Source organism: Mixophyes fleayi, chromosome 1 (genome assembly GCF_038048845.1).
Source record: "Mixophyes fleayi isolate aMixFle1 chromosome 1, aMixFle1.hap1, whole genome shotgun sequence".
In the NCBI taxonomy this organism is placed as follows: Eukaryota; Metazoa; Chordata; class Amphibia; order Anura; family Limnodynastidae; genus Mixophyes; species Mixophyes fleayi.
The window spans coordinates 107,199,124-107,221,056 of record NC_134402.1 but is presented as its reverse complement, the minus strand read 5'-3'; the positions used below and the strand labels follow the sequence as shown (position 1 = coordinate 107,221,056).

The 21,933-nt window shown below is 41.3% G+C and overlaps 1 protein-coding gene across 1 annotated transcript in view; it reads right to left on the bottom strand.

Moving 5' to 3' along the window:
* Positions 1–10,681: 10,681 nt before the first annotated feature.
* The window catches only part of ZNF827 (zinc finger protein 827), a 167,526-nt gene continuing 156,274 nt past the window's right edge, over positions 10,682–21,933 (bottom strand). Inside the window, exon 14 of the mRNA XM_075199134.1 lies at positions 10,682–16,864. Coding sequence (XP_075055235.1) covers positions 16,057–16,864 — 808 coding nt within the window. The 3' untranslated portion in view covers positions 10,682–16,056. The remainder of the gene's footprint in view (positions 16,865–21,933) is intronic.

The window sequence follows — 21,933 nt, the reverse complement described above, 5'->3', positions numbered from 1 at the left end:
AAAGCAGCCCTAAATCTCTTTCATGTAGATAGCTCTTTTTCCCTTCTCATCCTAGAAGTCACAGACAAGCTCGTGACTCTGAAACCTATCATCCAAAACATTTCTCATCTTGTGCATGTCTCAGCACCTCAGTCACTTTGATTAGTACATTGGTAAAGCAAAGCTCTGCAAGGATACCACTTTCAGGATTACTTATGTCTTGTTTATAAAATATAAGTTTACAAATTACTTAGTACTTAATAAAAATGTTCTAGGGTTAAATGTATCAAGGTGCGACTTTGCAAATCCAGCGTTTTTCTCGGGAAAGTTGAAACTCACAGATGCATGAAGCTGAGATTTCATGTAAAATCGCCAGAGTTGTGTTTTTGTCAAAATCGCTATTTCCAAAATCGATAGAGATCAAACTCCCGACTGTTTGCCACCCCAGCTATACAAGTCTCAAATGTTTGAAGCTGTGATTTAGCAAACTCTCCAGAGTTTGCTTTAAAACACGCCAGATACAACACGCTGCATTCTAGCAGCGTGTTCTGTAAACACATCACTGTTACACTGTTCTGCTATACAGCCAGAGATCCCGGCAGCTGTCAAAACTGTAAAAAATAGATAAAAGTAAAATATTCACTATTAACCCTAGTGCTGCCAGACTACTACTGGTTTCATGAAAATCGGGGAAAAAATTTGTATGGGGTCCCCTGAATTTCCCTGAACCAGCACTAGGCAAATCAGCTGTGGTTGGTTGCATTATAGCAGGGGGACACGCGGCAGAGGACCCCCTGCCATAATGACTAACCAACCCCAGGCTGTTCAGCGCTGGGCTGGATTCCCTAGGGAGTGGGATCCGCTGGAAAAACAAGCGGGTCCCCCCTCTAGGGACACCCAGCCCAGTGCTGAAAGCACTAGGGCTCTTCCTAAACCCCTGGGCGGTGGGTGTAGGGTAATAAATGGCGATATGTGTAAATAAACTGACGACACTTTGTTTTGCGGAACTACAGGTCCCAGCCAGCCAGGGTGCCATAAACAGTGTGGGCATGCTGATACTTGTATAACTACAAGCACCAGCATACTCATGGCAGCCAGGGCATGTCAGCTGTATAGCAGAACAGTGTAACAGTGATGGGTTTAGTAATCTCGCTGCTACAACACGGAGTGGTTTACATTGCAACAAAGCGCCTGAGATGACCAGCGATTTTGAAGATCAGGGTAAAAATCGCAGCTTAATACATTTGAGAAATTTTGGACTAAAATTTGCAGCGATTTTAACACGCTGAAAAAAATCGGACCTTGATAGATTTACCCCCTAGTGTTACTCATTTGAAAGTATGTCTCCTATATGTCCTATAATCTCTCACCCTTATATGTAGTATGTTCAGGAACTTATGAATATAATAATTATATATGTCTGCAGTGAAGGATAACAAGAATCAGGACTGGAAATTTCCCTGCACAAAGCAAAACACAACAAAACTAAATACAAAATCAGATCAAAATGCAGAGCTGTAATATTACTTGTAGCCAGCAGAGTGAAGTGTGGCCCCTGCCATTGCCTATTCACCAAACACTACAGGGTCTATTCATCACTGGTGGCTAGTGGGCTACATTACCATCATTCTGTATCGCTTCATATCGCAACAGAAGTGTATGCTAAGGCACAAATATCTGTTGCTGAGGTACTAGCATGTGCTCCGAGCTGTCTTCTTAGTCCCAGCACTTCCTGACATCAACACGCCACATATTGGGGCACATAAGAAAACCAAGGAAGTGTGGTCACTTGTCTATATGACAAGACCTGGAGAAGCAGGGGTAGGCTGGGCTGGGGAGCAGGGGTGTATCTGCGCCCTGAGCTGTCCCATAGTGGGCTACCTTGGGCTGGGTCACTGGGCCACCTGCATTTTCTTTACAATCTTCCGAACTGGAGTATTTCAAATAACAAATAAGCAGTTTTCTAGTTAGCTTTGTTAAAGACAGAATACATTATATGTGCTTAACATTTTAGCTTCTGCTTCAAAGCTACACTGGTATTGCTAATTTATAGATGGATTTGTATTGTTTGTATACTGTTTAACCAGTAGAAGCGGTACCTTTTAGGTTTCCTGCAGGAAACGTGAGTTTAAGTACCTGAATGAAGGAATTCCATTGATCACAACTGCTTATTGTACTGTAACAATCTGTGTGGTCAACTGGAATTTAGATTAGCTATGACTGCAACAATGAAGTGGTCCCAAGTAGTGTTGTCACAGACGGAAGACAATATCTAACATCTTACTAACTTATAAGAGCACTTTCAGCCAACTGTGTACCTGCGTATAACTGTATAATACAAAGGCTTTTAAACATGAAAATTGATCAGAGCAAGTGTGTCCCTAAAATAGTGACATCACTGGTCATCGTATTTTCAGTGCTGCACACATGGACATCATTGGTTATGTACACAGCTGAGGGTAGAATTATAAATCAGTCTACATGTCATTGTGGGCTCTTTTTTTTTTTTTTACCTCTAATTGATTTGGCGGTGCCTGTGGACATCATCATCATCAACATTTATTTATATAGCGCCAGCAGATTCCGTAGCGCTTTACAATTGGGAACAAACATTAATAAGACAATACTGGGTAATACATACAGACAGAGAGGTAAGAGAACCCTGCTCGCAAGCTTATAATCTATAGGACAATGGGAGTTTGAAACACAAGGGCATGTGCTACATCATATTGCACAATGGACCAGCTACAATGCAAAGGTAAAAGTATTGAGTGGGCTGTGTGTGTGGCAATGTTGGTCAGAGGGTTGTTGTCTTGCGTTAGCTGTGTAGAGGATGGTAATATTGTAATCTAGGGAATTAAGATGGTGGTTGAGGAATATCATAACCTTGTCTGAAGAGGTGGGTTTTCAGTGAACGCTTGAAGGTTTGAAGACTAGAGGAAAGTCTTACTGTGCGAGGGAGGGAATTCCACAAAGTGGGTGCAGCCCGGAAAAAATCCTGTAACCGAGAATGAGAGGATGTGATGAGAGTGGAGGAGAGACGTAGATCTTGTGCAGAACGGAGGTGGCGAGTAGGGAGATATTTTGAGACAAGTGAGGAAATGTATGTCGGTGCAATTTTGTTGATGGCCTTATATGTTAGTAGATGAATTTTATATTGGATTTGTTGAAATACAGGCAACCAATGTAGAGACTGACAGAGTGGCTCAGCAGAGGAATAATGGTTTGCAAGGAAAATCAATATAGCCGGTGTGCAAAATAGATTGTAGGGGTTCAAGTCTGACTTTGGGAAGACCAGTACGGAGGGAATTGCAATAGTCGATGCGGGAGATGATGAGTGCATGAATTAATGTTTTTGCGGTGTCTTGTGTCGGATATGTGCGTATTCTGGAAATGTTCTTTAGATGTATGTAACATGATTTATATATAGAGTCGGTGTGGGGAACAAACGATAGTTACACCTGGGCAGCAAGCTTGCGGGGTGGTATTTATGGTCATGTTATCAACAGAAATAGAAATGTCAGGCAGGAAGCTTCTGTTTTTTGGTGGGAATATTATTAATTCAGTTTTTGAAAGATTGAGTTTGAGTTGGTGAGAAGACATCCAAGATAAAATGGCAGAAAGACAGTTAGTAACACGAGACAACACAGATAGTGAGAGATCAGGGGAGGATAGATAGATTTGTGTATCATTCACATGTAGATGATACTGAAATCCTAAAGAGGTTATTCGTTTTCCAAGAGAAATGGTGTAGTTAGAGAATAGCAGAGGACCTAGGACTGAGCCTTGTGGTACTCCAACTGATAAAGGAAACAGAGCAGAGGTGGATCCAGAGAAATTAACACTGAAAGAGCGATTAGATAGGTAGCATGAGAACCAGGATAGGATAGGTGGCTTCAAGACACAGGTATTGTAGCGTTTGTATGAGGAGAGAGTGGTCAACAGTGTCAAATGCAGCAGAGAGATCTAGGGTAATTAGAAGAGAGTATTGGCATTCAGTTTTTACTGAGATCAAATCATTGACAACCTTGGTCAGCACAGTCTCTATGGAGTGTTGAGAGCAAAAGCCTGACTGAAGTGAGTCCAGTAGGTTGTTTGCTGTGTGAGGCGAGTGTAGGCAATTCTCTTGAGAAGCTTGGAGGGGCATGGGAGCTGAGAGATGGTGCAGTAATTTGAGAGAGACTTTTGGTCAGAATTTTTTTTTTCCAAAATAGGAGTAATCACTGCATGCTTGAATAGTGATGGAAAAATACCAATAGAGAGAGATTACAGATTTTAGTTAGAGATGGAATGAGCACAGGAGACAGGGACCTACCAATTTGTAAGGGTATGGGATCAAGAGGACAGGAGGTAGAGTAGAAAGATAAGAAGAGAGTAGAAACTTCCTCTTCATTTGTGGGATCAAATGAAGAGAGAGTGTCAGAGGGACAAAGGAATTGAGCTGATTGCTTGTCAAGGGAGATATTACCATTTCAAGTCTGATCCTATCTATTTTGTCCTTGAAATAGAAAGCAAAATCCTGGGCACTGATGGTAGTTGGAGGATTTGCGGTGGTAGGATTGAGAAGAGATTTGTGTTAAATGTGTTAAAAAAGTTTTTGGGGTTAGAAGCCTGAGCATAGATGAGAGATTGGAAGTATTGATTTTGTTTTGCAGTGTCCAGTGCATTTCTATAGTTGTAATAGATAGTAGTATATGTGATGAAATCATTAGAGGTACAAGATATACACCAGTAATGTTCTGCTTTACGAGAAAGTTTTTGTAGATTTCGTGTTACTTTCGTGTGCCACAGTTGGCAACTAAGTCTACGCGGAGTATGTAGAGTCACTGGAGCCACACGATCAAGGGCAGTTGCTAGGGTTTGGTGAAAATGGGGTAATACCCTATCAGGGGAGGAGAATGTAGAAATTGGGGAGAAAAGGTGGAAAACTGTTGAAAATCAATAGAGCTAATATTCCTGCGGGTGTGAGGAGGCTTGGAAGAGTTTGACACTGGGAAGGGTAAAGAACAAGGGGTGAGCGAGTAGCTAATAAGGTGATAATCCGAGATGGGGAAAGGAGTGTTAAGGAATTTAGAAACTGAGCATAGTCTAGTGAAAACAAGATCAAGACAGTGGCCGTGCTGATGAGTAGCGGATTCAATCCACTGGGAGAGGTCAAGTGAGGATATTAGAGAGAGTAGTTTGAAAGCAACATTGGAATGTGGATTAGCAAAAGAGATGTTGAAATCACCCATGATAATGGTGGGAATGTCAGAGGATAAGAAGTGAGGGAGCCATGTAGAGAAGTGTTCAAAAAATTGCTGGTGTGGTCCAGGGGGGCGATAGATGACAGCAACACGCATAGAGAATGGGTTAAAAATCCTAACAGTATGTACTTTAAAAGATGTGAACGTGAGTGATGGGACATTTGGTATCATCATCATCATCACCATTTATTTATATAGCGCCACTGAGAACTGTAAACGTGCTCTGTGAGGAGAGAAGTAGTCCAACCCAACCTCCTTGTCTGCCTCTAGGTCTGGGGGTGTGGGTGAAATGGAGACCACCATGTGAAAGGGCTGCAGGTGAGGCAGTGTCCGATTGCGTGAGCCATGTTTCTGTTATTGCTAGAAGGTTGAGGTTGTTTGGGAAGAAGAGATTGTGTATGAAGGTAAGTTTGTTTACAAACAGAGCATGCATTCCAAAGGGCACATTTAAAGGACTTTGGAAGAGAGGGGAGGCAGGTGATGCGTTTGAGGTTTGCTGGATTTCTGTAAGGTTCAGATATACGTATGTAGGAGAAGGGAGGGGGACCTGGATTAGGTGATATATCACCAACTAATAGAAGCAGGGAGGAAGAAAGGTAGGAAAGAGGATTGTAAAATGTGTATCCTTTTAGTTTCTGGCGACAGGGTTAGGCTGTTAACGTTATTGAATTTAAATAGGAAAAGAGTTCATGAGTGTTAAGTAGAGGAGAGTCAGTGAAGTAATGAAGGGGCAATGTGGACAGAGGTGTGTGTTGCAGGATGGGTGAGGAATGATAGTCTTAAAGATAATGCCATGAATAGAGAGAAAGAAAAATAATTTGGCAAGTATTGGGATTTATAAGCGAAATAGTAAAAAATGAGGAAATTAAAAGAATTACCTAGTTGCAATATCCTGTGCAATCAGAAAAGTAGTGCAGAGTGAGGCTGCACTAGATGTAGTTTATTCCTGGATAGCATGGAGTAATGATGTAGGGAGGGAGCCATGTGGGGGAGTGGGTGGAAGTGTTAAATGGAGAGTAATAAGGCACAAGTGATGGAGCAGCTGAATTATTGCAGAATCATGCGAGAGGAGAGTGATTCAAACTCAGTTTCCTTTCTTCCTATTTGTGTTGGCAGCCAAAGCCTTCAGTAGAATTGAAAGTACAATGATGAGATAGAGGACTGAAATAGCTGTAGCATGGGTAGGAATTGGCTGAGCAAGTAGTAGAGCAGTCTCATTAAACAGAGGGGAGGTTGCAGGGAAAATAAACTTACAGATGAAACAAAGTTTCATGAGCTGAGTAGAAAATAAGATCAGAGTCCAAAACAGTCTTTTTGTGGTGTGAAACTTGTAGCCAGGGAGAGATGAAAACATCAGGAGTAGAATATGAGTTTCAGGTGAATACTGACTGTTGCCCTTGTGTAGCTGTGATAATAGGCAGAATGTCCTGTTTAAGTCCGGTATAACTCCGAATTATGCTATTTAAAGTTTTTCCACTTGTAACTATACACTTAGAGCTATACACACTAGATATGCAGCCATCACTGGCTTGCCGCCATTCTACAATGAATATATATGGTTAACAAACACATTAGTGTTCCTCAATCAGGCCCTCAATAAACTCCCCCAACAAACACTAGCAATAAAAGGTTTAAACAAACAGTGAAAGGACAGCATACCATTAGAAATAAATGCACTTTCTTAATGCAGTTCTGACATTGCTGCAAATAAGGTAGAATTACCTGTTGATGAAAAAGAGGAAGCAGAGATTAGTCACTTCTCATAGCCTGATATAGAAGTCTCTGTACTTATCTCATCATCTCACCCTACAATATGTCCCCTCGACCCTATTCCCTCCCAACTTCTCTGCTCCTTTTCCTTCACTGCATGCCCACCTCCATCTCACCTCTTCAACCTGTCTCTGTTGATCACCCTCTTTTCCTACACACCCTTCACTATATTGGTCTTCATGACACAGTTCATTACTCGTTTACTTTCTACCTATCAAACCACTCCTTTAGTGTTTCTACCTCTGGCACATCCTCCCCTCCACTTCCACTAGCTGTTGTGGTCCATCAAGGCTCTGTTCTTGGTCCTTTACTTTTTTCATTGTACATTTCTTCTCTTGGGGCACTAATTTGCTCTTAAGGCCTCCAATACCACCTCTTTGCTGATGACACCCAAATCTATCTCTCTTTCCCTGACCTTTCTCCTTCTATATCTCTTCTTGTGTAACCCACTGTCTTTCTGCTATTTCCACATGGATGTCCCAACGCTACCTAAAACTTTACATGTCCAAAACTGAACTTATTATCTTCCTTTCTGCCAGAGTCACCACCTGCCCTTAAATCTCCCTCACTATCAATAATACCACAATTTCCTCAGTCTCCCAAGCCCGCTGCCTTGGTGTCACACTTGACTCCACCCTCTGCTTTATTCCTTACATCCAGACTCTCTCCCAGTCCTGTCGACTCCACCTTAAAAACATTGCCAGAATACGCCCTTTTCTTACTCAACGTGCTACCAAAACTCTTACCCATTCTCTCTTCATCTCCCGTCTTGACTATTACAACCTCCTGCTATCTGGCATTCTTGACACCCATATAGCCACACTTCAATCCTTTCTTAATGCTGCTGTAAGACTTCCTATCTCATCGCTCTATATCTGCTGCAACACTTTGCACTGGCTCTGTTTCCTCCAGAATCAAATTCAAATTATTCACCCTTACCTACAACTCCATCAACAACACTACCCCTGCATACATCTTAAATCTCATATCAAAATACTCTCCCTCCCACCCTGTTAGATCTACAACTGACCTGCGCCTTGTCTCATCTCTGGTAACCACCTCTCACTCCCATCTACAAAGACTTCTCCCGTGCTGCTCCCCACTTATGGAATTCCCTACCACGCTCAATCAGACTTTCCCACAGCCTTCAAATCTTTAGATGCTCTTTAAAAACTCATCTCTTTTTTTATTTTTTTTTTAAGAGGTGACCTTATCCCAGATAACACTATTCACACTAATGCACCTTCACAATTGTCCCAATCCTCTTGTTTCAGCTGTGCACTCTTCCACTTAGAACCGTGATGGCTAACCTATGACACGCGTGTCACGCCGAGGCAGTTTGACTGACACGCCAGGCGAGTCAGTCAAACTGCTTGTTTTAAACATACCAAATATTTTTTCTGTACAGAACCGCCGCAGACGCTTCTTTGGCAGCACCGCGGCTGCTGTACAACTCCCCATCGGCGAAATGGAGCTGCTGCGCATGCGCGGTCGCAGCAGCTCCTCCCTTTCATATCTCCCGGCATCACTGGCTGGATTCCCTGGGGCACGGTAGGGCTTGCACTTAATATATCAAATGTTAAATTGTAAAATAGCTTCAGATCCTGCCGCAATCAATCTTATGTAGTGTTTTTATTAATAGACAAAAGACTCAATTTCTGGTGAGCCTGCTCTGCATGCCCTGCAGGCTCACCAGAAATTGAGTATTTTGTCTATTAATAAAAACACCACATAAAAATTTGTCATTGGGCTACAGGGGGAAACCAGTTACTTTATATTTATATTATTAAATTTATAGTTAAATATATATATATATATATATCTATATATATATATTTTTTTTTTTTTAAAAATGACACGTGACCCGAGGAAGGCTACACTTTTTTCCGATTTTTGACACACCAAGCTGAACTGGTTAGCCATCACTGACTTAGAATGTAAGCTCTCTAATGAGCAGGATCTTTCATACCATGTTTATTTTATCTACCTTGTATGTCCCTGTTTTATGTATGTACTGTTTTCCCTACTGTACGGCGCTGTGGAGCACTGTGTCGCCTTACAAATCTACGATAACAAAATAGCACTTTTCTCCAAATAGGACACAAAGCGCTGAATAAAATAATACCTCCTTTAGTTATGATTACATTTTGCACCATATGAAATACCTGTAAATCTTCTTTCTTTCCTCGTCTGCTATAATCCAATCTTTTAATCCATAAAGTGAAAGAAATAAAATCCCTATGGAATCTCCCAAGGATTACCTGATGTAAAATGAATGAATCTCCATTGAGCCCAATGCCAGCAGGGCAGCCAATTATAAACAGTCTCTTGCACCTTTCAGTCAATCACATACATCCAATCAAGAGCAGTCTCTTGCATTGCTCACCCAATCATAAATATCCTATCTGTGAGTGGTGCAAGAGAGCGGACCTGATTGGTTCAACTGTGCAAGCTGCACTTTTAGTGTCACAAAAGGTTGCTCTATATTCTTACATTGGAGGGTCCCAGTGCTAGTCTGCATTGGGCTGGTACTCTCTAAGTGCGGATGTCCGATTACACTGAGCCGATACCAAGTAGACTGATCTTTTAGGGAATGCAAGGGAGGGAACATTTTTTGTTTTTCTTTATTTCAACCTTTGCGACAGGTGATATAACTGAAAAAACATGTGGTGTGGCTATCTTGCTTGTCAGAACCACGTATTTATTTTACTATTAAGTGCTGATTTGCCAAACTATAGCCTAGAAAGGTCTCCTTACCGCAACTGTGGTTTGAGACCCCGTGATTTTGAATCATTTGATTTATTTTATTTTTTTTAAATAAATCACAGGGTTTACAAACCTCATATTAACCCGCACATTAGTAAATTTCCCTCTTGTAGTCCATTTACCTGGCCCAAGAAGCAATGTTACCATTAAAGATAATGCATGTAAATGTGCAAAGAAATGTGATTCTTCTTTTTGTCACAGTACACTTGTATTATAGCTTACTTGTTGTATTATGTCCTACTTGTTGTTTTTATGTACTACTTTTTAAGTAATGTACAAAATGTACAGTACATGCACATGGCCCATGATGATCTTCTTGAAATCATTCTGAAGTATTCAGACTTCATCTGGTCATCATAAATCATTCTTAAGTATGTGTACAGGGTTGAGTATCTAAATAAGATGACTTGGGACAAAATATCTGAGATAAAGTAATTAAAATTGATCCAACAAAATGTGGTAGAGAAAAAGTTGTCAACAAATCACTTTCCTATCATCAGACAAAATTTTTGATGATTTCAGGATATTGATAATGTCTGATGATTTCACCCAAATACACTCTATTTCTCTTCTTAAATCACCCACAGTATGAGTTTGGAAGTAGTTTGATAATCTTCCGAACATTCCAGAATGCTCTTGGAAGGAATGTTGTCGATATGTGGGCACACTCTGATGTAACAGAGGCTATGGAGGGTCTCCTTGGAGTGCCCGTTCTTGACCATGGACCACTGGGTACAGTTTGACACTACTGTACTTTTTGTTTACATATTTTGTATATATATTTCATTTTTTTTTTACTTGGCATCTCTAATCCCCATTGATTTAATTCAATATTTTACTAAAATGTTGTGTGGTGCTAGAGTATTGAAGACATAATAATTCAGATTTATCTCAGAAAATAAATACAGAAAACTGAAAGCTTTAATTGTAAACATATTTGCTGCTTTTATACCTAGTAGGTAACATTCTCCCAGTAAAAGAAGGAAAACAAAAAAAACAACAAAAACATATTTAATACACTCAGTCTCTTTCATGCTCAAAGGTGAGCAGACATGAAATAAAGAACACAGTGCTGTGAATAGCAATAATATCATATAGAATAATATCATATAGGAAAGCATTCATGTACACCAAAGTGTTTATGTTATCAGATGGGGAGAAAAGGTTCAGATCATAATACATTACAATGCACTTTTGATCAACATACATATCATCATCAAGGTATTTTCAGGCTTTCTGGTCTGTTTAACAGAAAACAAAGTATATCTTAACAAAATACCCAAAAGTACTACTTTTTTTTAGAAAACAAAATCTTTTTAAGGTTACGTCTCAATACTAACAAATGTTATGCAACCGTTGCTGCCTTAGATAGCAGTAAAGTGCAAGGTACGTTGCCACATTTAAATTATAACCATGCTTTCAGCATCATTTACAGAGGTTACGTCTAGCACCTCGGTACTGGTTGAGGGGTATTTACCTTTATGATAACTGATATATATACGTCGTAGTAAGTTTGTTAACTTAATATTGAGTCCCTTTGTTATCATGTATCAAAGTGCCCTGTGATTAGCTTGTCTCATTCAGCCCAGCTTCCTGTGGGATGTAACCAAGCTTATATTTGTAACTTACAATATCCCTCTGTGTGTCAATCCAATCAAGGATGGAACGGTGCCTGAGAGATTACAGTCAGGTGCAAGAAACATTGTGTCTAGCACAGTTGTATCTGAAAAGAAAAGTCTCCAAGTATCATCACGTTAAGTGTACTGCAAGTACTACTGCATATAACAATGATTTCTACCAGCAAAGGAACTCATTTGACAGCGTAATAATGAGAAGGTAAATAGACAATACAATTGTATATAAATTGTATTGTATATAATTTAATTTATAGATTGAAGGAGTTGGTTGGTTAAATGAGAGCAAACACCTTGTATTGTATTGACAGTGAAAAAAAAAATTGCCAACTAATATTTTGCAGTGTATTTAGTTTCAAAACATTATTTGAGCACCATTTGCACAGTGCAAATATTGTTGAAGAGTCTGTTTCTGTAGGCTGAAGCTTCTATTAGTGCATTCTTAGTGGCCAGTCTAGGGCTAATGACAGGGGTGTGGCATTTTGATGGTGAACACTGGTACAACAATAAAAGGAATCCTTTTGCAGATATCGCACCTTTTGCTTAGAACCTTAGAATCTGTAGATGGCTTAAATCTATGGACATATAATTACCCCCAGGAAATTCGTTTCCAACTACCAAACAGGCAATTTAAACCATATATTTTACCTTTTGGAACAACGCCAATAGTGAGAAACAAGTGGGATCTGGAGGGGTACTGCCAACGGAAAAATCGGGATAAGCAATTTTTTCGAGAATCCCAGCAAAGTTGTTTAGTAATAAACAAACGTGCTATTGAAGAAAATACACTTGTACCCTTTAGTGTGATTTAACATAAATCCTTTCTCTGGGCCTATGCCTTATATAGATAATGAAATGGAGTGCAAAAAAATAGCTCTACATAGATGTAATAAAAACAACTACTGCAGAATAAAGTGCAGCATGAAAATGGGAACAGCGCATATGTGTACTGTACCGATTACAAATCCCCAAGTCAATCAGTAGTGTTAAAAAGGCAACTGAGGAAGCTAAGGTAAGAAGACTCAACCTTACTGGCCAAACCTTGTTTGGAAATCTCTCTGCAGTTTATAATCCAGGCTGTCCCTTTTAAATGTCAGTTGTGGTACATTAGAATTTAAGGTAGCTGTCCTTATGGTAAAATGGCTAATCTTTAGTGTACATTTTGTTTTCCTCAATGCATCATAATAAAACCTAACATTCTAAATAGACTTGATGAAATAAGGACTTTTTTATATATAAATATATCTTGTTTTGCATTGTTTGAGCTGCATGTATAGAGCAAGCTTTGCTTGTACAAACAGAGTTGTCCTCCGCCTTGTACTGTCGTTTAAACATTATTACTGGGTTCCACACCTTTATCTGAAGTCGTCTTATTTCAATATTTAATATGGAAAGCTAGCAATATATGATTTGCCTAAGAAGGGATACAACATTGTAAATAGGGAGATAAGAAAAGAACAAATTGTGTTTATTATAAGAACAATGTTGCGGGAAATAACTTGGTTTCTAATTAATCGTAATAGCGTTAAAAGTTTGTCTACAACCAGTTACTGACTTTTATGGTTTAATGAGCAATTTGCAGCTGTGAAACAATCCACAATTGGAAGATTGCAATTACAGCAGAAGTGTCTGCTTCAGAAGACCGGCAAGCAGTTACCCATTTACCACTACCGATTTCCTCAAAATACATTTTCTATGTCAGCTTGAGAAACCCCGCTGAGAAATACATACAAGTGGCCCCTTTCCTTTCAATATTTAAAATGATACTTTTATAAGTATTATAAGCTTTAAGCAATGTAAAAAAGATAAGGCATTGCCTTGTGAAGCAAAGGTACAATCACTGGGTGATAGTGTAGCAGGGGCGCACGCAGGGGGGGATTCTGGTTCTCCAGAAACCCCTCCCCTCCGCGAAGAACGGGGGCTAAACAGTGCCCCTACATAGCGGCACTGTACTGTACAGTAGCCGCGGCGCTGTCAAAGATGCGCAATACAGCACCGCCGCAGACGCTTCTTTGACAGCGCCGTGTCTGCTGTACAATACAGTGCCGCTGACAGCAGCTCTCGCTCCACATTTTTTTTTCGGGCGGGGGGGGGGGGGGGGAATCCTGCGTGCGCCCCTGTGTAGCTATGTCATGTAATGAAATTGGATTGTAGACTCTTCTGCGTATGTTTGGGTTCAAGAGATAGTTGCGTGTTCAACTGAGCTTGAGGTGAGGGGCACATATGCTGTCAGAGATCACGGTGGTGACTACAAGTGTGTCAATGGACGAAAGCAGAGTAAAGTTTGAGTCCTGTACCAGGGCCTGAGGTAGTGCTAATCTACAACTATCACTCAAGCTGCTCTGGGGTTTTTGAAAGATTTTGTTCTCTTTAATTTCTTCACAAGCGATTACTGTATATAACATATTACCTCTCATCATATATATATTCCGTCAAATGATCTTAGATAAATATGGGTTTTTGTAAAGGAGTTAACATGACACAAGCATTGATCCATGAAATGTATTAATAAGGGGATATCTACCAAATAAATTGCTAAATATATGATGTACATCAAAATTGTGTCTGACAGGTCAATCTTCATACTGTCAGAAGGTAAATAATCTCAATGTAAGGTATTATATTGTTCCTGTAAATGGGAAACATGAAATAGTGCAAGACAAAGCACTGTGCAAAACTGCCTTCCACCCAGCATTTCTCCAACACCCTTATTAATCCTCTTTAGTGGAGATCATTATATCTGTTTCTACTGATAAAACTCGGTTTAGTACAAAAAGGTACCCACTGCATATTTGCTACATGTAACCCTTGCACATTGTTCTAGTAGGGGTCAAAACATAAAACATTATTTATCACAGACAATCCCGAATATCATAGGTGTGCTGTAGTCCGTGCCCTATCACATTTAGGTAGTTAGAACTGGTTGCTAAGTGTACTTACAAACAAGTCACATAAGTCAATAGCTGTAGAAAAAACTGTTTCATCGGTCCAGCATAGTGGGCCCTTGACTTGTTTTTCCAGCAGGAAGATCCTTAAGTGAGTGGATTAAAAAACTTCATGCAAAAGCATGTCTGAGTCACTCCTAAACAGCCTGCAGAGCTGCCGGTCACACATCCGGCTTTGTCTGTTAGACAGAACTCACTGCATGTTTACATCAGTCAGCAGCTGCTGGAAGACAAAACTTTCATAACTAATTTCCTGAAGCCTTTCCTGGAATACAACAGGACCACATTGGGTTAACTTACACAGCCTTCTTATTTTACATTTTTTTTATCTGCCATGTTGTGTAGCATGGCAGTAACTGCATAAATGAACAGAATCACCTACAAATAATATTAAAAAAAAAACAAACATATACTTTTTAGCATACTTTCTTGGATGTGTGGATGATCGATTTGACCTATATTTGCTTACACAATCATTTAACTGATAAGTGCAATTTATGATGTAAAGAATTCTTATGAATACTTGGCATATTTTTAACATTAAATGTATATTAAAAGTGCACTTGCTGCCTTCACACAGTGCAGGCAGACATTGTGTGGCCTGAACCAGTATTCAGTAAGGAGGAGCATCAATTCACCAGGACGAGTGAAGTCACTGGGCCCTACTGAACAGATTGGTTGCATTCTCATAACTGCAGCCTCTATTGTCCATAGGGAACCAATGCTCTTAGTCCATTCAAGGTGAATAAAGTAAAACTAGATTAACAAAGAGCCCTAATAACACTACTCTGAAGAGTAAATGACATAAACGTTGACAGTGTGAAAAAAGACAACCGCTTGCATCTCTTAAAGGGGCTGGAATAAGATATAGGTGCAGGATCTGTGACCAACCAGACAGCCTCAATAACAGGATCACAATTACCTGTAGTGGATATATGCATTATATTAATGAAAACCGTATCCACAGGAGCAATTACTTATATACATGGTAGAGTAAAAATGTTTATGCTGGCAAATCTTTCTTTTGTTAAGTCTCTCTTTTGTTTTTACATCATTTAAATCCACTGTTTAAAATTCAGCAAAGAATTGATTCAGACAATTATGTTTTTGACATTGATGCAGCAGCATTAAGTACTACTATTTTCTGCAGTTAAAACAGGACAGGTGAGAAAAAAAAAAGATGAGACATGAAATTGGATATGCTTCTCATAAATAACAGGTGTTTTGTGGAGTGGTATAGAGTATGAATATAAAATGTATACAATTCCATAGTACTTATGGAATTGATTTTTGGCTATATTCAGAATGTAGGTGAATAAACTCATTAAGCATCTTGTTACAGCTGAAACACTCTACAATACTTACATTGTGTATGTGTTAGGGTGAAACGCGTTTCTCTCTTAGGCAGATACTTTCATACAAGTGAAACAAGCACATGGAACGGTCATCTCTTAAGTGCAGACAGCTGATATCTTTTAGACTTGTTCAACATAAGCAGAGGCATAGAAAGCCAGCAGCTTGATATGTAGAAGTATGCAGTAGGTTACCTCTCTGATTACCTAATTAAGCAGCTTTATGAAAATGCAATAAGTATACACACAGGGCCCAATAACTAATCTGACTAATGATATACAGTACACATTTTCATACCTTTCAAACCTATATTTTGCAGCAATGTATACCTGCCGGGTTTCTGAGACAGGATAAGGGCTGCCCTTAAACAGTTTTTGCCCTTTCTGTCAGTCCAAGGTAAGCGAGGAAGGAGTGCTTCGGTGTAGTGACACCAGGGGGTGCCGTCTGAGGTCTGGGAGGATGGAATGTGACATTACAATGGTTCTTAGGGAACAGCATTGTTAAGGGAATGAGATGAGCAAATTCTGAGTTCTGGTACCTATCTAAGCATGATAAGTTACCGTTTACTGCAAAGGCTTTAAGTGCTAAATGTGTCTCCACGCCACTGCTTTGAGCAGCAGAAATGGCCACAGTTTGGAGGGCCTGTGAGGCAGACATGACAGAAAGAGGTGACAAGAGGCTTCTAGAGTCATTGACAGTGAGCAATGGAGTAGCCTCTCTCTGGTTTGTGATCTGGATTTTTTTCTCCTCTTCCAAAAATTCACCACTTTGGTGCTTCTTGACATGACGGCTGAAGACAAAGGGGTGGGTGGTCTTAAACAAGCACTCCTCGCAGCTGAAGGTCTGGCGGGGGGAGTGCTTGAGTTTCTTGTGCAAATTGAGATTGTCTTTGCGCTTGCAGCTATAGCTGCACTGGTCACAGTGAAAAGGGCGCTCTCCTGTGTGGACGCGCACATGCTCAATCAGCTTATTGGCCGTCTTTGAGAGGTAGCCACACTGGTCGCACTTGTAATGATTCCCGAGCCGATGCTCGCGGATGTGTACTTCCAGCTCCAGCTGGTTTGCCTTGACTGACTTGCAGATCCGACACTTGTACTCCATCTTGTAGTGTGTCTTCAAGTGACATTCCATGGCTGCAGGGCGGTTTGTGGAGTAAATGCAGAATGGGCACCTAGCAACAAAACAGACAGAAAAACAATGCCAACATTTTAATTCATGCAGGCCTTACGTTCTGTGATGACATTAACTCAGCAATAAGGATAACACATAAACCAGATGTTGATTTGCATGGATTACATAACAGTTTCCAACCCTTCAAAATCTTTTCTACTGAGAAATTTATGAACATTTACTGAATCATAATTACATATTATTTACAAAAGAAGAATTGTATGAAAAATGAAATGATTAGCAGTATGCAGGACAATGGGTCTCAAACTGAAAATCAGGCTTTCACATTACTATTCATTACTGTCTTATATTTTAATATACCCGAGTAGCGTCAGCAAGGTGCCATATTTTTACTAATAACCAATATATTATTTTTTGGGGACAAAAATTTACAGGCAAATGGTTTAATTTACAATTGAGCTATAGTTCCCCCTATATGACTAGGCCACACAAATGTGACCTGGCCATTGCCCGTGGCATAAAGGTTTAGAGGTGAAAGGTGGTCAAAATATGTATATGAGGTTGGGAGTGAGGCAGCATAACTGAATTGCTGTGAATGTTATGAGAACTGAAGGCTGAAATAAGCTTGAAGGAAATTTAAAAGCTGAGGCTGTATCTGTAAACTGGATTTATTCTCTGAGGTTAATAGTAACTAAAGAGTACGCCCATCTGGTGTCATAGGTGAGGAGTAGAGGAGGTCTATAAGTGGGAAAGGCGAAGTGTAAAGCAGTTTCTGGACGTTGCCCACCCTCCCTGGTTGGCAGGGCTTAAAGGCATGAGGGAATGCTTAACCTGACTCTCTTCGACTGAATCGGCTATAATCTCGGTACAGGTACCACCCCTGTGGGTCGGCCTGTGGTTGTGTCGCGCTTAGCCTAGAAAGGTTGCGGTTTTTGTAGTGCCCGGGATGCTGGGTCCCGCTAAGGTAGCTATGTGCGTCTGGGGTGTGATTGGTTGTCCCCCACTTGAACCCGGGTGTGATTGATTGTCCCCCAGTTGATGAGGTCTCATGGTTAATGATGGGACATTCTGGTTCTGCCTGGCAGGTGTCGTTCTGATTGCTCTTTTCTCCACCACCATTTATAAATAAACTATTTTAATTCTTGTCACACTCAGGTCTTGTGTGTCATTTATTTAAGGTATTAAATAAGCATAAGAAGGTAAGGGAAGTCAACATATCAGCCAAGTACATTGTTCTGATACATGTGCTATTTACAGAGGTCAAAGCCATGGTCCTCTATTTGCTGAAAACCCTGGTGACACCTTGACTCTAAGTGCTGTAATAATACAGGCTATAGTAGTGCAGTGATGAACGGGTGCCATGCGCACTGGTGCACACGGCAATGAACAGGTTTGGGGTATGTGTGCATGGGTCACTCTGCGTGGGTATGTGTGCATGGGTCACTCTGCGTGGGTATGTGTGCATGGGTCACTCTGCGTGGGTATGTGTGCATGGGTCACTCTGCGTGGGTATGTGTCATTATGCGTGGGTATGTGTGCTTGTGTCACTCTGCGTGGGTATGTGTGCATGTGTCACTCTGCGTGGGTATGTGTGAATGTGTCACTCTGCGTGGGTATGTGTGCATGTGTCACTCTGCGTGGGTATGTGTCATTATGCGTGGGTATGTGTGCATGTGTCATTCTGTGTGGGTATGTGTGCATGTGTCACTCTGCGTGGGTATGTGTGCATGTGTCACTCTGCGTGGGTATGTGTCATTATGCGTGGGTATGTGTGCTTGTGTCACTCTGCGTGGGTATGTGTGCATGTGTCATTCTGTGTGGGTATGTGTGCATGTGTCATTCTGTGTGGGTATGTGTGCATGTGTCATTCTGCGTGGGTATGTGTGCATGGGTCACTCTGCGTGGGTATGTGTGCATGGGTCACTCTGCGTGGGTATGTGTGCATGGGTCACTCTGCGTGGGTATGTGTGCATGGGTCACTCTGCGTGGGTATGTGTGCATGGGTCACTCTGCGTGGGTATGTGTGCATGGGTCACTCTGCGTGGGTATGTGTGCATGGGTCACTCTGCGTGGGTATGTGTGCATGGGTCACTCTGCGTGGGTATGTGTGCATGGGTCACTCTGCGTGGGTATGTGTCATTATGCGTGGGTATGTGTGCTTGTGTCACTCTGCGTGGGTATGTGTGCATGTGTCACTCTGTGTGGGTATGTGTGCATGTGTCACTCTGCGTGGGTATGTGTCATTATGCGTGGGTATGTGTGCTTGTGTCACTCTGCGTGGGTATGTGTGCATGTGTCATTCTGTGTGGGTATGTGTGCATGTGTCACTCTGCGTGGGTATGTGTGCATGTGTCACTCTGCGTGGGTATGTGTCATTATGCGTGGGTATGTGTGCTTGTGTCACTCTGCGTGGGTATGTGTGCATGTGTCATTCTGTGTGGGTATGTGTGCATGTGTCATTCTGTGTGGGTATGTGTGCATGTGTCATTCTGCGTGGGTATGTGTGCATGTGTCATTCTGCGTGGGTATGTGTGCATGGGTCACTCTGCGTGGGTATGTGTGCATGGGTCACTCTGCGTGGGTATGTGTGCATGCGTCACTCTGCGTGGGTATGTGTGCATGGGTCACTCTGCGTGGGTATGTGTGCATGGGTCACTCTGCGTGGGTATGTGTGCATGGGTCACTCTGCGTGGGTATGTGTCATTATGCGTGGGTATGTGTGCTTGTGTCACTCTGCGTGGGTATGTGTGCTTGTGTCATTCTGTGTGGGTATGTGTGCATGTGTCACTCTGTGTGGGTATGTGTGCATGTGTCACTCTGTGTGGGTATGTGTGCATGTGTCACTCTGCGTGGGTATGTGTGCATGTGTCACTCTGCGTGGGTATGTGTGCATGTGTCACTCTGCATGGGTATGTGTGCATGTGTCACTCTGCGTGGGTATGTGTCATTATGCGTGGGTATGTGTGCTTGTGTCACACTGTGTGGGTATGTGTGCATGTGTCACTGTGTGGGTATGTGTGCATGTGTCACTCTGCGTGGGTATGTGTGCATGTGTCACTCTGCGTGGGTATGTGTGCATGTGTCACTCTGCATGGGTATGTGTGCATGTGTCACTCTGCGTGGGTATGTGTCATTATGCGTGGGTATGTGTGCTTGTGTCACACTGCGTGGGTATGTGTGCATGTGTCATTCTGTGTGGGTATATGTGCATGTGTCATTCTGTGTGGGTATGTGTGCATGTGTCATTCTGTGTGGGTATGTGTGCATGTGTCACTCTGCGTGGGTATGTGTGCATGTGTCACTCTGCATGGGTATGTGTGCATGTGTCACTCTGCGTGGGTATGTGTGCTTGTGTCACACTGCGTGGGTATGTGTGCATGTGTCATTCTGTGTGGGTATATGTGCATGTGTCATTCTGTGTGGGTATGTGTGCATGTGTCATTCTGTGTGGGTATGTGTGCATGTGTCATTCTGTGTGGGTATGTGTGCATGTGTCATTCTGTGTGGGTATGTGTGCATGTGTCATTCTGTGTGGGTATGTGTGCATGCATGTGTGTTTGTCACAGGAAGGGAGCAGTTATTTACCAGACAGGAAGTTACTTCTTTGCAGAGCAATTGATGTCTGACTCTATAAACTGTGAGGCAATTCTAATATAAGAGTTGAATCATTCCCTGCCTAGTCCTGTCTCCTGGTTCTAGCTCCCCTATGTTTGCCTTCAACCATGTCTTACTTGCTACTACTCACATATATTTTTATAGCTATAATCCAAAATGTGTATTTTCAACTTATTTTTCACCTATTGCTTATAGATTTTTGTGACACATGGGGCCTGGTGTTACATGCCACTTGTGATCTGACATATTGAATGGCAATCTGTGACTTACAGAATAGTCCACTGAAATCTCAATTGATAATGTAAGAATGTTTCAGTAACTCGACAAAAGGAATATGATGGGAAATTATCTCTGTAAATCATACCTCCCGACATTTAGAATCCCGAAAGCGGGACAAAATAAGCCCCACCTTGTTCCAAAGCTCCGGCCCACACATGGACATATTGGAGTAAAACTCTGATTACTTTCGTGTTAAGCCCCGCGATTCGGGATGTCCCGCCAAAATCAGGACAGTTGGGAGGTATGGTAATTGGAAAGTATAGGTTAAATATAAGATGTGTGATTCTGAAAAATATGTTATATTGTGTGTTAGACCGTTAGATATTTATAATTGCATGTATTTGGAGGCAGACATGACCGAGAGAGGATTCTGGAGACCCGACAGAGCATGGCCTCTCCTCCAAATGCTCCGCTGTTCTCCCACAGTTCAAAAACATGCTGGTAGGTTATCTGGCTGCTGATAAAAATGGTGTGTGTGTGTGTCTGTGTGTGTGTGTGTGTGTGTGTGTGTGTGTGTGTGTAGTGCAGTGGATTCCAAACTTTCTCAGTTCGAGGCACCCTTAGGGTCTCTATAATTTTTTCAAGGCACCCCTAAGCCAAAATAATTACCAAGTAGTCCCCCGCCTTGCTTATCACCGGTCCTGGCCACAACACCCCTGTGAGATCACCGCTGCACCCCAGGGAGCCATGGCGCAGTTTGGGAACCACTAGTGCAGTGTGATAAGTTTTCCGTTACCAGTGATGTTATTAGATCCAAGTAAGTTAATATACAAAATATTGGTTCATCCCACATAATGGCTGCCTCAACTGTGTTTAGGCAACAGGTACAAAATAACATCTTTAATTCCCCTCCCCATCAATCCCCCCTACCCCAATAAAACAAAATAAGTCCTTCTAATTACAAACATAAAAACAGAGACTATACACTCTAAGAAGTTGCCCCTTATCTGAATACAAGCTTTGCATTATGTACATCGGTGACAGCTTTATTCTTTCTACTTCCACAAATAATTAAAAAAATAGATTTTTAACAGCTTTACTCTACCAGGTATTTTGCTGTTTATATGTGTTGTGATCTACAGCATTTGATCCATGGAAACAGCAGGAGACGGTAACCAGAGTGTATAACAGCCTGTGAAACCTGCTTTATTTTTATAGTGCAAAAATAAATTAGGTTCATTTAACACTTGTTTAAACAATATGGATGATTTATCA